This window comes from Dermacentor variabilis, chromosome 1, assembly GCF_050947875.1.
Source record: "Dermacentor variabilis isolate Ectoservices chromosome 1, ASM5094787v1, whole genome shotgun sequence".
In the NCBI taxonomy this organism is placed as follows: Eukaryota; Metazoa; Arthropoda; class Arachnida; order Ixodida; family Ixodidae; genus Dermacentor; species Dermacentor variabilis.
The window spans coordinates 124,117,566-124,134,184 of NC_134568.1; the positions used below are offsets into that span (position 1 = coordinate 124,117,566).

Consider the following 16,619-nt stretch of genomic DNA (forward strand, 5'->3'; position numbering starts at 1 on the left):
ATGAAATTCATAGACCAGACAACATCCCATGCGTCCGCCATTCCAAGCGCCAGAACAGAAGGATATACATCACATTTCAAATAACTGCAATTGAATAATATTTAATACTTTTAATACGCATGTATTGTACCAAAATATTATTCCTCGAAAAACATGCGATTGTCGAAACAACGTTGCTACAAGAGAGACAGCAAATATTTTCAAAAAGAACATTTCAGTGTATTGGTAATTGTACTAGAAAATAGATGTTTTTTAACCTGCTTCAAAAAGCAATGCTTCTCAGTTACTACACTATCATGACAGTCTACCGTAGTTACAATAAGTGTGTCTTCACTGACAAAAGCATTCCTAATTTCTCGAGTTTCCTTCAACGTTGAGTACGTATTACAAGCACCTGAATGGAGGAATCCCCGCATGCGCATTGTTACGTATTATACCAATTCTGCATATTTAACAAGAATTTTTGCAGTGTAGTGCCCAATATTTACTTGGCACAGCTGAAAACATTATTTACCTGTATTAAACAGGAAAAAATGTAGAAACTTACCACAAATAATGCATCTTCAGTGATCTGAGAGGGATGTACCAATTCTTTAGAAAAACCATTGAAGCTGTTTTATATATCTGGTAGCCAATCTACATTTACAACAAACCGTTTTAATGAGAACGTTTGCTTTGGCGCCTAAGAATGCCTGTCACTCATGATAGCGATCGACGTGATAGCGATAATAAGGTCATTTGAAAGAAACACTCACGTTAGTGATGTGTAATGTGTGCTGATTCCATGGCATTGGCAATGAATTGTGTACAAAACTTAGTACTCTCGAAGGAGAGGTGCTGATACAAGTGATGACTGTCCCAAATGATTATGCTTTAGGAGAGCCATGTTTGTTGCGCTGCGCATCATTTTATGAACGAACGTTCAGCGCAATGACTTGAAATATTCGACTTGACTTGAAAAAGCTGAAATATTCGAAATAATTGAACGGGGACGCATGCCCCGATTTCATGTAACCTATATACAAATTTGTTGGCAGGATTTACGCAAAGCAAGTTATTCTTCTTCTTCTTCTTCTATTTATAATATTACCAGTTTTACTCTGTTTGCATACATTGAGAACAATGTGAAGGGTTGTGGCATCGGCCTTCTTTCGCTGAACAAACGCAGCAATCTACGTGCATCGGTAAGGGGCTCCTCCCTTGTTTCATTACTGCCAATGAGACTGCGCTCCTGACAGCTGCAATCAGTTGTTCTCATTTGCAGGCTTCTTAGGTGACTGGGGCGTTCAGTCGCAAATGGTATTGCATACTTTTAGAAAATACCTGAACAACTCTATCTTTGTTCTTATTATTTTTACCCAAGAGGCTCCACGCATACTTTGTATTTCGCTATGTTTAAAAGTGAGAGAATATTCGATAGCCCATTAGATATTCGAAGGTAATTTTTCTCAAGTATTCTTATTCGATTCCATTCGGAAATTTGAGTACTCGAACATACCCAGAGATGATATGTTCAAAAAGTGCATGCATTCTACATTGCTTAATCTTCTTCTCTCTTCTTTTCTTTTCAGGGTTGTATTTCCTGTGGTATTTCTCATAGCGTCCATGCAGCTTCTACCGCTAGCCGTGCAAGGCCCTAACACGAATGAGTACTACCGAGATATCCAGACGATGATTCACACTCACTGGACACATTTTCTGCTTCAGGTGTACAATTTCAAGCACGAGATACGATCGGTAAGAAGCCACTCACTGCAATCGCTATCAACCCTTGGATCTATGAACACCCAGACACGCGTGGAAGAAAATGCTATGCGTGGAAGTGACGTGGCCGCAAAATGTTTCGCAGTTTGCGGCCACGCAAAAGTCGCAGTTTTGCCCGAAAGGCGAAGCATCGATTGCGATAGCAAATTATAGATATCTGTACAAAGTAAGGATAGCAGCATTATCGGCATTCGCTTACTAATTGAATTAAGAAGCATCTTGTCAGCGTGCACAGGCAAACATGAACACATCACACTCGATGACCGTTAACACTCGCTGTCAAAACGCTGGAGTGAGGAATCACGGCAGCAGCAACGAGCGAATTGACCATCACGCATCTCTCGTTTCAACACGAACGAAACGTCGAAAGCACAGCGCATACGACGCTACCGGCACTACGCGCACTCTGCAAACATCGCAGAGCGCTTTGAAGGTGACGCCCGCGTGGGCGCGCACTTTGGCCACGTCGGAGATCGCGTTCAAGATACGGCGCCCGCACGGCCGCGCTGTAAGCAGGAGCCGCCGTAAAAGCACGCCCCCCCCTCCTCCATCCCCTCAGCCCCGTGCCTCGCGCATGACAGAAGAGGGCGTTTACTCGTTTACTTCCTCCCAGCGCAATAGTGGGAGATTCATATTAACCGCAAAATCTTCTGATAGGTTCAACAATTTTCCTTGTTTCCCATCAACCTCATGTCATGTGATGTTAAGAAAACACATGAAAATAACTAAATTGTAGCTTAAGGTGTCCAAACTGCGCAGTGAATTATGAGGGACGAAATAGTGGACGGCTGCGTATTATATTTACATTACTGGAAGTTCTTTAACATGCACACAAAGTACCCAGAACACGGGCGTCTTTGCATTTCACCGCCATCTGAATGCGGCCGGCGGTGCACGGTATCACATCCGTGACTTTGTGCTCAGCAACGCTAGCCACCATGGCAGATAACACCAAAATCGCATTAAAACAATTTTCAAAAGGTGCAAATGCGCTTTTTTTAATTGTTACAGGAAGAATTCGTCAGCATGCAATGATCATCGTAATATGGGTGCCCAGAAAGTCTCACCTAAGCGCAGTGCCTTCTGCAGTTATTCACTGATGGTTTGTTTGTAACTTTTGTGCCACCAAATGTGAGCCCAACACATCTCCAGTTGCATTCGAAGTGCAACAGTGTGTAACTTACCTCCCTCTCCTCGCCTCTTTTTGTTTCCCCTTTTTTTCTGTCCCGAAACAGATAGGATTGATTCACCTATGGTACGTTTCTGCGGACTTCCAGCTTTTCCTGGTGTCACTAGCCGTCATCCTAATGCTCAGATGGTAAGCATTGAGTGGCAATATGGGTATGAGTTACTTCCTTCAATGCCTACACATTGTTTGACCTTTGCTCACCGTCCTATCCCTCTTCCTGTCAATCTTTCTTTACCCTAGCGCCTTGTTGTCAGCTAGAGAAATACGGCTCTAGCCGAGCTATGTGACCTTTCTTGAATTATTCGCTCCTTCCCTGTTTCTCTGCGCCAATCATTTTCTGGAACCCATCGCAAGCACATTGTTGCGTACGCCACTTGAAGGGTTTAGCAGTGACTTTGACCTGCTTTTTCCGAACGCAGGTCCAAATTGTGGTGTGGCGTGGCATTTCTTGTGCTGTCCGTTCTGAGCTGTGTCGTCTCCGTACTGCAAATTCACAAGACCGAGCTGACTCCGTTTATCATCGCAATGACTGAGGAGTTCAGGTAAAGTTTTCAAATGAATGACCGAAGATTTCGAGCAGAAGCATCGTAACGGCAGAAAAGCTATAGAGGAAATGTTGAAATTATTTAGATCTGTGAGGTGGTGTAAATTGGATATATTTTTCGCAGGCAGCATATATGTTTAAACAACGCTGGTTGGTTCCATATATATAATAATTGTGTTTTATTTAACAATATATTGTATAATAATATATAATAATTGTAAAAAAACTTTTTCACGTCGTTGCCGTATTTTTTCGCCATCGATGCACTCAACGAAGGCTTGCGTAATTTGATAAGGCTCTCTACTCTACGTTTTCTACTTGTATAATTTTGTCAGAAAGGTTCTGAGATCATGGACAATCAAAAGCGCTTCCAGGATCTCTGTCACGACCAACAGTCACCTAACATGCGCCTAACAGTGGTTAAACAGTCAGGACTAATACGCGTGAAATGTAGCAACCACAGGTTTTGCAATAGCACTGACATGAGCCTTATTTTCTTAACATGATGATTGTCATATTACGGATTCGAAGCAGGTTACATATTAGTTCGTTGACTATTGAACAGCGTCCGGCTTACTTGCAAGAGATCGCATAAGACCGCTGTTCGTCAGCCCGCATGGTATGCCTTATTAGTCGTACGCTAAGCATGAGCTGGTACGAATTTATTCAATCCAAATTGCTGTTATAAAGCTTCTAAAGGACCACATAGGAAGTGTATACATGGTCTTTTTGATGATAGTTGCAGATGCAGTTCTGCAGGGAAATTTCCTCTTCCGTTAGTCGCCATTTTACGTACGTGTGATAGCGCTGTACCTAAATTTTGATTCAGAGAATTCCGCCCAGCCTAGCCAGTACATACATGTATGACGTTCATGAAATTTGTGAACCGAGATTCAGAGGCAGGAGGTGTTCTCGAATGCATGAGTGTGCGAATGCAGCCCTCCTTGAAAGCGTTGAAACTTTGTAGCCTACTAATGTAGCTTGAGGCGGCCAGTTTATATATACAATGGCGTCTCTTAGACGGGATATGCTTGCAGCATCACCCGGGAACCATAACTGTGCGGCATCGATAACCCAATGGAGTCACAACGACGACAGACAGTTCGAGCACAGCCAATCTTTGCGATTAGTCACTACTTAAGTTATTTCATTCATTCATTCATTCATTCATTCATTCATTCATTCATTCATTCATTCATTCATTCATTATTTTTGTCGTATTCCGGTGGCTGGCTGTTTCGCATCTTACCCTCCAGCTTTTCTCTTCTTCATGCAATAGGCTTATTATTGCTGTCGGGCATGATTCAGCTTTGCGAAGCTTGAATCTGGCGCTGAGCTTCATGCACGACTGCCATAGCTTCTTAGCGGCAGCTGCTGTCTCTTTGCTCCTGGCCATCTCGGCAGCAACTTCCGCTGCTCTTTGATACTCGCAATCATTCACGTGACCTTAGTAGCCATCGAATTATCATGTACGCCCTGGCAAACCTGCTTCTCGACGACCTTCTTCAGCGTTTTACAGCGAAGCGGTATATGGCTCATTTTCAGCGGACCGATGTCCGTAAACCAAAAACCGTGGGCTATAATTCTGAAGATAGTGCAATACCGGGCCGACCTGAGGCGGAGGTGAAGCAGGCTTCAAGCACTCCGCCAACTTGCAAGAACAATTTTAATATCTTGGGTCCAAATACAACCTGTATCAGATATTAAGCTGATAAGAACAGATCCTACCATGGAGGAAGGGAAATTGAGGAAGGGCCCTGACGTCACTCTTTAAGAAGCTAAGTGAAGCCGGAAGTTGGCCCAACTCAGCCATCATGTCGGGCCAGTTCTCCTCTCCTGTTTACATTTCTCACGAAACCACGCCGAACTGCGCGCAACCGGGCTGCTCGGACGCACCCTCCGCAGCAATACTAACCAAAAAGGATCTAATCGCGATGTCTCATCGCATTACCGTTTCCGAAGTCATGCTGAAAGAAGTTCATAATGAACTTCGCAAATTGGGCCGTGAGGTCGAGTCGGCTACTTTTACCGGCTTTTACGAAAATAAACATGCTTTATCAGGCCAGTCAACTGAACTGTTCTCATCAACCGCAGGTACGGGCCGCTGCCCAGTTCCTGCGTGTTTATTTAAAAAAAGGTCACCGTGATCGCTGCCTTCTACTCTCTTTTCTCTGCTTGGACTTCCTGGGGCTCTCAGTCCGAATTGCGAGCTAGACGTCTGGCGATACAAAAAAAAAATAATATATATATGTGCGCATTCTCAACGCACTGCAAGAATGCACCGGAGACACGTATCCATTTGGAGTTTATGAGCACAAACACATATTTTTGCGGTGGCTTGAGGAATCGTCGTGCTTTATTGAACAAATTTCGCGTGGCCGCGCATCACTACGACGGCGCGCCGGCGAGGAGGCAGAATGTCATTTCTGACTCCGCGTTTAGATTCATTGACTGCGGCCTGAGGTGCCTTCTTCCCACAGTAAGTGAAGCTTCACGGAACCAAAATTTTATGATAGCCGGTGCACGGGGCAAAACAGTACGCACGTAGAACCGGCCTACGTTCGACCATGAAAGAGCCGTTTCATGCATTCGCAGGCGTACGTTCTGTGGAGCCTTGCTCCCTCTTTCAGCGCATTCACGCTAACCTTCACTTCGCTGCGCTTCTCGCGCACACAGATAAGATACGCCTGCGGTAAGGAGGATTAAATCCTTAATACGTCAAAGTAGCCGCTTCTTTCCCATCTTCCCGGATGAAGCGTCGACTGGCCGGTGCACAGTGCCTAGGCCAGCAAAACGCACACATTCTGCCTAACGCTCTATCAGCAGGTGCATTGTGCTACGCCTGTGCAGTTATATATGAACCTCGAGCGCGCGTTGCTTAAAAGACTTCGTGCTGTCGCGAGTACTGCGAGAAAGAAGCAACAGTTGAGCAACATATGTTTTAATATGTACAAGAGCAAGTTGTTACTGAACATGAAAGTTCTAAAACCAGGACTATGCATTCTTTCATAACGTAGGTTATACGTGCCGCAATTTCACCATGCGCTGAGAAAAGCAGGAATGACTGACCTACACGGCGTTCATTGCACAGAGTCTGAAACGCATGGATTTCGGCCTGCGATGGTACATTAGCATGATTCCGCCGAAGAGGGCAAAATTTCCCGCGAATATTCCTTCGTCCGTGGCCATTGCCATGGCACGGTACATTGCGTACACCGTTGCATGCGCGTTCATTTCACGAGCTTTAGTTCCACCTGCCCACAGCAACATACGGAAGAGCATGGTCCAGATAACCCAGTGCAACAAAACACGGAGAAATCGACCACACATACGCTCTTTTTCCAGCCAGTTTCCGTTTCAAGGAGCATGCCAAGGGGAACTAATTGTTCGCGTAGCTCCCACGTGAAATCCGATATTCAAAATTTAATCATTGTGATAGGTAGTGTCGAGGACGGGCCCCAAAGTACTCATTTGCTGTAGCCACCTTTTGTTGATAATTGGAAAGTTAATTAACGTAACTTCGCTAATTGAGCATGCAATTGCGGAAATTGCTCTGTATCTAGAGGCTGCCTATCCGTACATTCTAATGGTAAACATATCGTTACTGTGTTTTACATTTTTCTCATTTTCAAAATTTAGTGCAGCTAAAGAAAAATACCCTGTATAGACGGTGTCGCAGTTAACATTAGCCAAGCTGTTAAAGAAAAAAAGGATTGAAAAAACATAGTTCAAGGTACAATTTCAGAACAAAAGACACAGACCTACGCACAGAGAGGCACACAGTGAGCCTGTCCGTGCCTTTTATTCTGGTGTCCGTGTCTTATTTTTTGCGCCTAAAACCATTTCTAAAGCCATGTACCAACTAGCCCGACAGCAGACGTTACTAAAGCATAATATAACAGTGCACATGTGATAGTGTGTGTGCAAAGGAACAGCTATTGGGCGGTTGCGAGCAGTGGAAGCATCCTAACGTATAATATATTTGTGTCTAGAAACTGTTTCCATTTTCTTTTTTTTTTGCATTTTCTCATCCGAGACCCGTCTGGCTCTGTTTTCTTGTTTTTCACAGCACGGCGAGAAAAATAATGAACCTTTACTACGTGCAGCCGTTTTACCACGCGGTATGCTTCTTCGCTGGATGCATTACTTGGTTGCTGAGGGACAGTTTCAATCGCACTCCATTCTCAAAGGTAACGAAGCGTGTTTTTTCCTCCTATTCCCGCGCAACATTATGACTCGTGTAGATTCGTGATGGCGGCAATCCGTGAAAATCTACTAAAAATAAAGTGGCATCTGCAGGCTAAACAGGGTTTAAGAACCCAATGCATCAAAACAAGCTTTCAATTTGCGCTTTTGTATTTGCAGCATTATATGTTGTTTCCTTTTGAACGACAGAACAGGTCTTCGTAAATCAGTGAACAGCTTCATAAATGTCCGTCTTAACTATTGATGAACTCGGCCAAACGCAAAATGTTCTTACGAAAGAAAATTTTGTGGATTGAGCTCCAGTGCCTAAGCTACGCGACTACATTTTCTTTTTGAACAAGCTCATACAAACAACACCAAGCTTGCTATTGTTGTTGTACGATAACCATGGATATCGAATATCAATTTGCGGGCACATATGAGGGAATGTTCTCAACTGCATGCCATTCCACTGTTCTCTAATACCTTGCGAAATGACGCGGGAGTCTGAATGTGTTAATCGAAAGTGCAAAAGTCAGTGGCGGCAGTGGCATCTATTTACGCTAATCGATGCTCAAGTCCTGGGAGGAAACGCGCAATTGAGAAAAGATGAAGAAAATAGCAGCAGTAAAAAGACGTTGTTTTACCCAATGTTCGAATGAAAAAGTGACAACCAGCGGAATTTTAAACACCTACAAACGCGTATTGCTTCTGCCAGCATCAATTTCAGTAAACAATCCCTACGGTGCTCCAGAAGTCTGCGCAATACTGTCCCGAACATCGCTACACTCTAGTGGCAACTCCATAATTCGCTACATGAGCTGGCAACACTGTCCAAATAAACAAAGATGGCTACGACATCCAGACTTCGAGGACACGCATTGTACGACACGCAGTGTTCGAGGTAGGGCCCGAACTTGGCAACACACCACACACCTACCGCCCGTAGAAATTCTCAAACCCGGTAAAACGCGAGAAGTGAATAACAACCAATCGGACCAAGCTGAGTTTCCTCCAACAGGTTTCGAAAATTTAGCGGCGTATTTCTTTTTGCAAGATCAGTTATATTACTGTGAATGCATGACTTGGAAACGAATTTGCCTACTTGTAATGGAACTTAGCTGTATGCGCATTGTCGAAAGGCACACTGGCGGCGCTGCACGCAGGTCGAACGCCCCAAAGCTTGTACGAGCGCTGTTCGCGGTTGCTGCTAAATTTCTTCCGAGCTAATAACTGATCGCGTTCAATGCGGAAGCAGACTCTCTGCATGTACCACCAAAATAAAGCTTGCTGCGAAAGCGATATCGTTTCGCGGCATAACATGAGTCATGATTAACTTCAGGCCTTCCGAGACAGTTATATCATTCCCGCTACCGTGCCTGCAGACAACAGTCATTGGCGAAAATATTCCTGCTGCTTAAAGCTCTAGCAACACTAATGCTTCGGAAAAAAACTATAAATGAGCAAAACCAAGCGAAGCTTAAGCGTATATCACTCTAAGTTACTAAAGCGCCTGCCTGAACAAAGTGCACTCCGCGATTTGAAACGCCAGCAAGATATTTAAAATAAACAAAAAGAGCGAAATGGTCTACTCGCCGGGAATAAAGAAGTCGACCGAAGTGAAGTGTTTTCAATAAACCTGTATAGTATCAGTCACCTTTCAATCCGGAAGTTTCTTATGCAAATCGCTGTTCGATGCGTCGTCTGCCTCTTTCTAGAAACGACGAAATCATGCATTGCTGCTGTCTTTCTTCCGCGACAACACGCGTAGAAATACATAAAAAAAGGATTTTCGCCTCCGTCTTTTTTAATTTTCGGGCTTGTGCCGGGCAGCATCACGATGCTTTGAGAACTACGAGGCGTCCAGCGCGTGCCGTGATAGGAGACCCTGTTTCGTTTGAAACCTGAACCCGGATCGGCTGTTTCACGGCGCGGCCGTTAGGTGGTTAGATGGTGAGCATTTACTAGGAGTTGCAAATAGCGTTCACGTACCAGATGCACCAGTCTGCTCTTTAGCCATTAAAGACTTCTATCACCCGTCACCCACAGCGTTCTTCCGATACAACCACTTTGTTTTCTGCAAGTCGAAACCTCCACCTGTGCTTTTTCCGTCAGGGACACCGTTATTTTTTATATCTCTATGCCTGCTCTCGTGCGTGAGACAAGTAACTTTGTACATTAACACAGAAAAAGAGTTTTAGTAAGTACGAAAATACCGGTATAGAACCCATCTCCCGACGACTGTCAATGGTAATGTGATTAGCATTCAAGCAATGTAGCAATAAAACTGTTTTGCTCAAGACACCTTTATTTACAATCTGTTTTGGGGAAATAGTGTAGGAATGTTAATCGCAGTAGTAAGCGCATGCACCACAGCGTGTACACCTGCGGATGCCACAGTTCACGAAACACGGCCTCGCAACTGGAACTATTTTCATCCCGCGGGGCCTGCACAATCAGGGTTCAGCATCAACAAATAAGGGTTCAGAACCTACGCCGTGATTGCATCGGTGTCCATGTGAGGCGTAAAACTTTTTTTTCCTTGTAGACTGCGAGTAGAGTAACTGGTTTTACGTATAGTCGTGATTGACATCATAGCGGGGGCAACGTGTAGCTGTTTTATTTTGTGACCTTGGGAACCTTCGCATGGCACTAAGAAAGCTTAAAGAAAAAAACAGAACACGGCATCCCAGCCGCAGTGAGTTTTGTCCCGCTGCGTACTATATATAATTGAGGTTCAACGCACCTGACTTCGAATCAACTATGACGCGATTGCATAGGCTTCTTTTTTTGGCAGTAAAACTTCAATTTTCTTTGTCACTAGACTGCACGTTATAACTTTTTATGAGTAAATTGCTGGCGTGTGACGCGACTCACGTGCCAAGCGTCCCGAAGCGCTGGTTTGCACGATTGAAGCTGGTAAGGGTGTTATGTGGGATCTATAGGTGGGTGACGATAGTCTAATAAGTGACCACGTCAGTCAGGTGTCCTGTATACGTGTATTCATGGTTTTATTTGGTGTATTGTCAAAGCCGGCAATAAAAGGAAAAGAAAGTCTGTAGCCTAATGAGCAGAGCATCGGGCTAAGGGAGCCTGGTTCAAAACCAACCGTTGGCCATGTATTTTTTTTCTTCGCTTTTTAAGCCGGCCATGCGATATGGGTTAGGCAGCAGCCCACCAGTGCCTAAGATTGCAAATCGCAATAAAATTATGGCTGCCAGCAAACGCATCATTGCGCTGATTAGAGATTTCTGCCTTGAGGCTTTGAGACGCTGCCTTGCTTCGCATTTCTGCCTAACGTTCGTTTCCTTGGAATTCCTGGACACTTTTCCATGCGTTCGTGCCTTATAGTATTCTGTTTTGTCTTTGTTTCCATGCGCAGGCAGCAACCGCACTCTGCTGGCTCATGAGTATAGGTTGTGGTATCACGTGCGTCTTCATCAAGTTCCCGTGGTATGGCGCAAGAGAGCCGACAAGCGAAGTGGGAAAACTGGCCACAGCATTCTTCGATAGAATACTCTGGTCCCTCTGTTTGTCCTGGATTACTTTGACATGTTCTACAGGGCGTGGAGGTAAGAACTTGTTTTAAACAATCAGTCAACGTTCTGCGGGATGCTGCAGCATTTATTCACGTGTGGTGTCTACGCTCCTTGGTAATGTGACCTGCTTTGGCTGAGGCTCGAAGATTTTCATAGCTTTTTTATTTATATTTCATGAATCGGCAAGAATACTGTTTGTCTTTAATAATAGCAAAGTGAAAGAGAGAGCAATGGGTATTCGCACGACCTACTGCTCCCTTCATTCTAATTAATTAATTTACCAACACATTAACAAATCAATTAGTTAATCTTTCTATTTATTGATTTATTCATTCATTCATTCATTTTAGTTTATTCTATTTACCCTCAAGACTGAAGGTGTCACAGAAGAAAGTGGGTAGGTACATGAGAAAAAACACAATAAAACCGCAGCAAAATGGCAATGTTAGGAAATGTGAAGTCAGCAGTTATATCGGCAATGACCGTGCCACAATGCATGCTGTATTCAATCGCGAAAGTCGCGCTGGAATGGTGATAACATTTTTTTTGAAGTCCAGCAATAAAGAATTCCGTACCGGCTCTACTACTACTGCAAAATTCCTACTTTGTGTCCATGATCAATGTGGGGTGAAACATAGGCTAAAGGGGGAATGAAATTCGCATGCAGAAAACTATTGTGAAAGCCTTCCGTCTGAAACACAGCAAACACAACGCCTACCAAGGGCAAAAAGCGGAAGAAGTTGCAAATATGTTTTACCGACGTAATGCGGTTGTATGTTTTCTTTTTTTAATGAGGCACTCGACTTTATCCTGAATACGTTCAAGTGGCTGAGCAAGCGCTTCGGAACGCGGAGCCTATATAAAGTTAGCTTATATATACGAAGCTAGCTAGTTAGCTATATACGAAGTTAGCTTTATTGATGTAAGAGTGGAAGGGAAGTTTCGGCAAATATTACCTGTCATGCGGTTAGCACTGTGAACTACTTTGCAGATATGTAAAGACCAGGAAAGTATCGAGGTAACCAGGAAGGCCCAAGTATCTGTAAGAAGTTAGAGATTCCAGGACAGTATTATTAGGGCTGCAGAGGAGGAAGTTTTGGATTCATAAAGCCCATAGTTTTGCACTTAGATGGGTTTAATTTGATTAAGCATGTGTCATAGTACTTAGAAACAGCGTCAGTGACATCTTGCAGAGTTTTAGTACCCTTATCATAACAAATTTCGCAAATAATGACGCAGTGGAACTACAAAGAGGTAAATGTTCGAAGAAATTTCGTGAAATAAACCATTAATCAAAACAAATAGAAGGACGTCTAAAACACATAATGGGGGAGCACTAGGTTTAACAGGGCTAAGTTGGATAAAGTTGTTTGATGCAACGAACTGAGGCTGTTTCACCCAGAAGTACTAAAGCCAGAAAAACGGGCCAGGATCCAAGTTCACTTTATTAGGCCTAAAGAAAGAGTAATTTACCACATAATTTGTTAAGGCTTTGGAAAACTCAAAGAAGGCCTGTCATGAAAAGAAATGAATTGAGTTTCGCATGACAAGCCCTTCTGAATATTACGATGAGCTTGCGGGAAAATTGTGTTCTAAATGCTTTACTAAGTATATAAAATGAAAATGTGTTCTGGTATTTAGCAGGGAATGCCGGTAGGGAAATAGGGCTACAATTCAGGGACAGCCCTTGTTGCTGTCCCTTGTGAAGTGTGACTACCATCCCGACATTCCATTCTGCAGAGAGCTCGTAGTGTCCAGTGCTTGCTGAGGTATTTTTGGAAGAATGAGACACGTATAAAAAGCCATGATTTTTAAAACTTCACGTTAGCTTAGTTATCTTCAGTCCTTTTATCACATTTTCTACCCCAAGTAGCAACGACAATGAAATCCGTAGGAAGGTAACTGCAACCTTAAAAAAGTTGAAGTGCAGGATAAGGGGCAAGAAGCCAATTTTTATAGAGTAAGGATCTAAGCATACGAGTACATTCGTGGTCACGTATCACTGATTGATTAACAAGATCGAATGATTTTTGTAGGGTTGGATAACGCATTAAAGCTTTTGGGTATCATCATTTGACATTTCAGGTAAAATACGCTCCTGAAGTATACCTTCAGTAAATCTCTGTCTCTATATAAGGGTTGTCCGTGCTCTCATAAGCTTGCCCCCTCGAAATTATTGCACCTTTCCTCGCTCTACTGTACGGATGTTTCTTCTGGTTGGTAGCCTCCGTGCACCATGAAGTACACATTTAACTGGTGCTGAAACAGACAGACAGACAGACAGACAGACAGACAGACAGACAGACAGACAGACAGACAGACAGACAGACAGACAGACAGACAGACAGACAGACAGACAGACAGACCGATACAAAATTTGTCAGAAGTTTCAGCGAGCAGGTAGAGCAGTTTCAAGGTTTCTTGTAATCAATATTTCCCGTTGCGGTGGTTAAGTTCAAGTAGCGATGAAAGTAACAGCGTTGCATCAGTCTAAATAGTTCATGATGTACATGCTTTTGCAGGAATAATGGAGTCTTTCTTGAGCTGGAAGGGTTTTGGTCCATTGAGCAAGTTAGCCTTTGCAGTTTACCTGGTGCACATGCCTCTCTACGATCTCATGAATCATCTCTGCAGGGAGCGCACATACTTCTCCCACTTCAGCCTGGTAAGTTAGGAGGACCTGCACTTTAAAAATGGGACAGGGACTTCAGAAAATCCTTAGACGTTTTCAACAAGCTGCCTGCAAAGGACAAACGTAAATACTTACGAGTAGTGCAACTGTGAAAGATAGCGTGACTAATGGTAATGAACTTATAGAGTTAGTTATCAAACCATGGTGCCAATTTTCCACTTCTGTATTAGCCGCGTATCTTTGCTACATATGATTGTTATTTTGCACTTTCCAATACCCACTCTTTTGTTCGTGTATTGTTTTCGAGGTTAACCTCGATGATGTCTTGCCGTATTTTCTCGGGCACAACTTCCTTTTTCTGCGCTGATCCCTTTCCTTTGTAGCTCATTGCATGACACCGAACTTTTCGCCCCTGCTGAGTCCGCGGCCAAACCCTCTCAGACCTCCCTTTTGTATTATGACACGCCGTGTTCGTCACCTTCAACGTACCTTCAATGTGGGCGTTAAAAAGTATATTTCCTCTTTACTGCGCGGATTCAAATCGCGTTCGTTCTCAGCGTTCTGGTTTCAACTATTTTCAACTTGTGCATTTCCCCCTCCGCCTATGTTATATTATAGAGGCACCACTGATTTTTTTTCCACGCAGGTGACGCAGTTCTTCGGCGTTTTCCTCTGGAGCTACTTCCTCGCTTACCTGCTGTACATCTCATGCGAAGCACCACTGGGCCACCTCGATAGGCTCTTGTTCAGCGGGCGCAGAAAACCCTGCCATAGTATCGAATGCAAACAGATGGACAACGCAGATACGCAAGACAAAAGGCGCAACTTGTTTTTGATCCCTATCGATGGTATCTACCGCAGAAACGAGGAACATTTGAAAGTTATAAGACCGAAATAATAAGATGATGAGGTGTCTTGAGGGAAATCGCAGAGTTCGGAATTGCCGAACCTGAAGCAGCAGCGGGCCATGCAGCTAAAGGCTTAGTGAATGGTGCCTACAACCATCTTACGTTCAACCAGCTTACAACCAATTACTTTCGTTCAAACGAATAATGCTGGCATTCCATCAGGAAAAGGGTAACTTCCTTTTTATACTATAAGTTCGCTCGTACTTAAACTCTGTTGTAAAAGAGAGCGCAATTCGATAAATATTGCGCCATCGATGACTTTGTCAAGCAACGTCGATGATCTCATAAACCTGCAGCATATCGAGAGACATCATTGCATATTTCATGCGAAAACAGGCTAATATTATATTGGGTCAATTTTCTTGTCAATTTGCCATGTAGTACCTTACGAATGCCTCATCCATAAATATTCCCAATTTCTGTTATTTGATGCTCCTCATTTTCTTTGGCACTGCAAATCAGTGCTATGAGGCTTGCTCAGTAAGCATGAGAGGGAAACGGGCAGGAAGCAAGAGAAGTGGCAGAGGAGCTCGTGATGAGAAACTTGTTGGTGGAGCCACAGTGTCCAGAATGCCTGCGAACACAGTTATTCGGGAGTGGTAGTGCAGTATTAGCTCCCGCGAAAAGTAATTGCACACCCTCCTACCCATGCTGCACTGAACGACACGAGATGAGAGTAGCGGTCGCATCATTCCTATCAGAATGCATATTTACCAACACCGCATGTACCCAGCAAGAGAAAGAGTTTCGTTATGGTACTGGCGCCTCTTTGCACCAACTTCAGATGACTGTTGATATAATATCTTGAAGTGCGTCCGCTCACAAAATACATGGGTTGTGCGTTAAGCTGCCTTGGCTCAGAAAGCAAACAGTATATATATTTTTAAATTTCCGACCCTATATATGGAGCTCCCTCGACGTCTTCATAACATTCACATGTTGAAACGACTCGTGCTGAAATGGTTTGCGTAGTTAGTACAGATCGGCTACAAGTTTCACATGGAAGCGGGGGCCAGAAGAGGGGGGGGGGCAGCAATTATTTAACTTACGCCTTAATTTTCGAGCCTTTCACTTGATTTTCGAGCCTTTCAAGATCTTCGGCGACGCACATCAGGGCCGTTTGGAGAGCCGTGGCGACCGATGGGGTAGCTTTGATGCCACGCGAGCATCCTTTGCCAAAGATGAAACCTTGCCAAAAGTGATAAAAAAATATACCTGCACGAAAACGTGACTTTCCGATGGCGTGAAAGTAATTTCGCTGCTCGTGCGCAAGTGCGCCGCCTCAGGTTATGCATAAGTTTCCTGGTCTGGAAGGTGGCGAGCTATTAAACGCGGTATACACCCTTAGTAACTATGTTGCGTAAATATACGCGCGACGCCATGTCTTCCAAAAACAGAATAGTGTAAAGTTGTGCGTAGATATGTGATTATCTTTGTAATATAATGTATCTTTGTATCTAATATAATGTAATATCTTTGTAATAATAGACGTTGCTTTGTAATTACGCTGTGCTTAAACTCGCTTTTGTGCTGTGAGGGAGGGCGCGCACCTCGCGCATACGCTCAAGCCGAGTTCCTTGAATAAACATTCTTTCCTTGTTTTCGGTTGCCGCATCTTTTTATCTCTTGGCAATGCGCCAAGTTTTCATATCATCGGAGCAGCCACGGCGTACTTTTGCTGTGCAATGCGCAGGCTCGCTAACACGTTGCACGCACACGCACCCAAATAGAAAAGCATAAAAACACAGACATATGCAAAGACACGTTCCTAATGTCGTTACACATGAGTTCCGCTAATTCGGCTGAACATATTTGAGGAAATGTTCCACTTACTGACTGGAATCTAGGTGGAAAGAAT

The 16,619-nt window shown here is 43.8% G+C and overlaps 1 protein-coding gene and 1 pseudogene across 1 annotated transcript in view; one reads left to right on the plus strand and one right to left on the minus strand.

The window, feature by feature from the left end:
• LOC142571940 (nose resistant to fluoxetine protein 6-like) overlaps positions 1–16,332 on the plus strand; it is a 42,100-nt gene extending 25,768 nt beyond the window's left edge. The window contains exons 9-15 of the mRNA XM_075680679.1: positions 1,572–1,737; positions 3,000–3,082; positions 3,373–3,495; positions 7,567–7,687; positions 11,065–11,254; positions 13,744–13,886; positions 14,500–16,332. Of these exons, the coding sequence (XP_075536794.1) occupies positions 1,572–1,737; positions 3,000–3,082; positions 3,373–3,495; positions 7,567–7,687; positions 11,065–11,254; positions 13,744–13,886; positions 14,500–14,751 (1,078 nt within the window). The 3' untranslated portion in view covers positions 14,752–16,332. The remainder of the gene's footprint in view (positions 1–1,571; positions 1,738–2,999; positions 3,083–3,372; positions 3,496–7,566; positions 7,688–11,064; positions 11,255–13,743; positions 13,887–14,499) is intronic.
• LOC142567717 (U2 spliceosomal RNA) lies at positions 5,065–5,240 on the minus strand (annotated as a pseudogene).
• Positions 16,333–16,619: the final 287 nt, after the last annotated feature.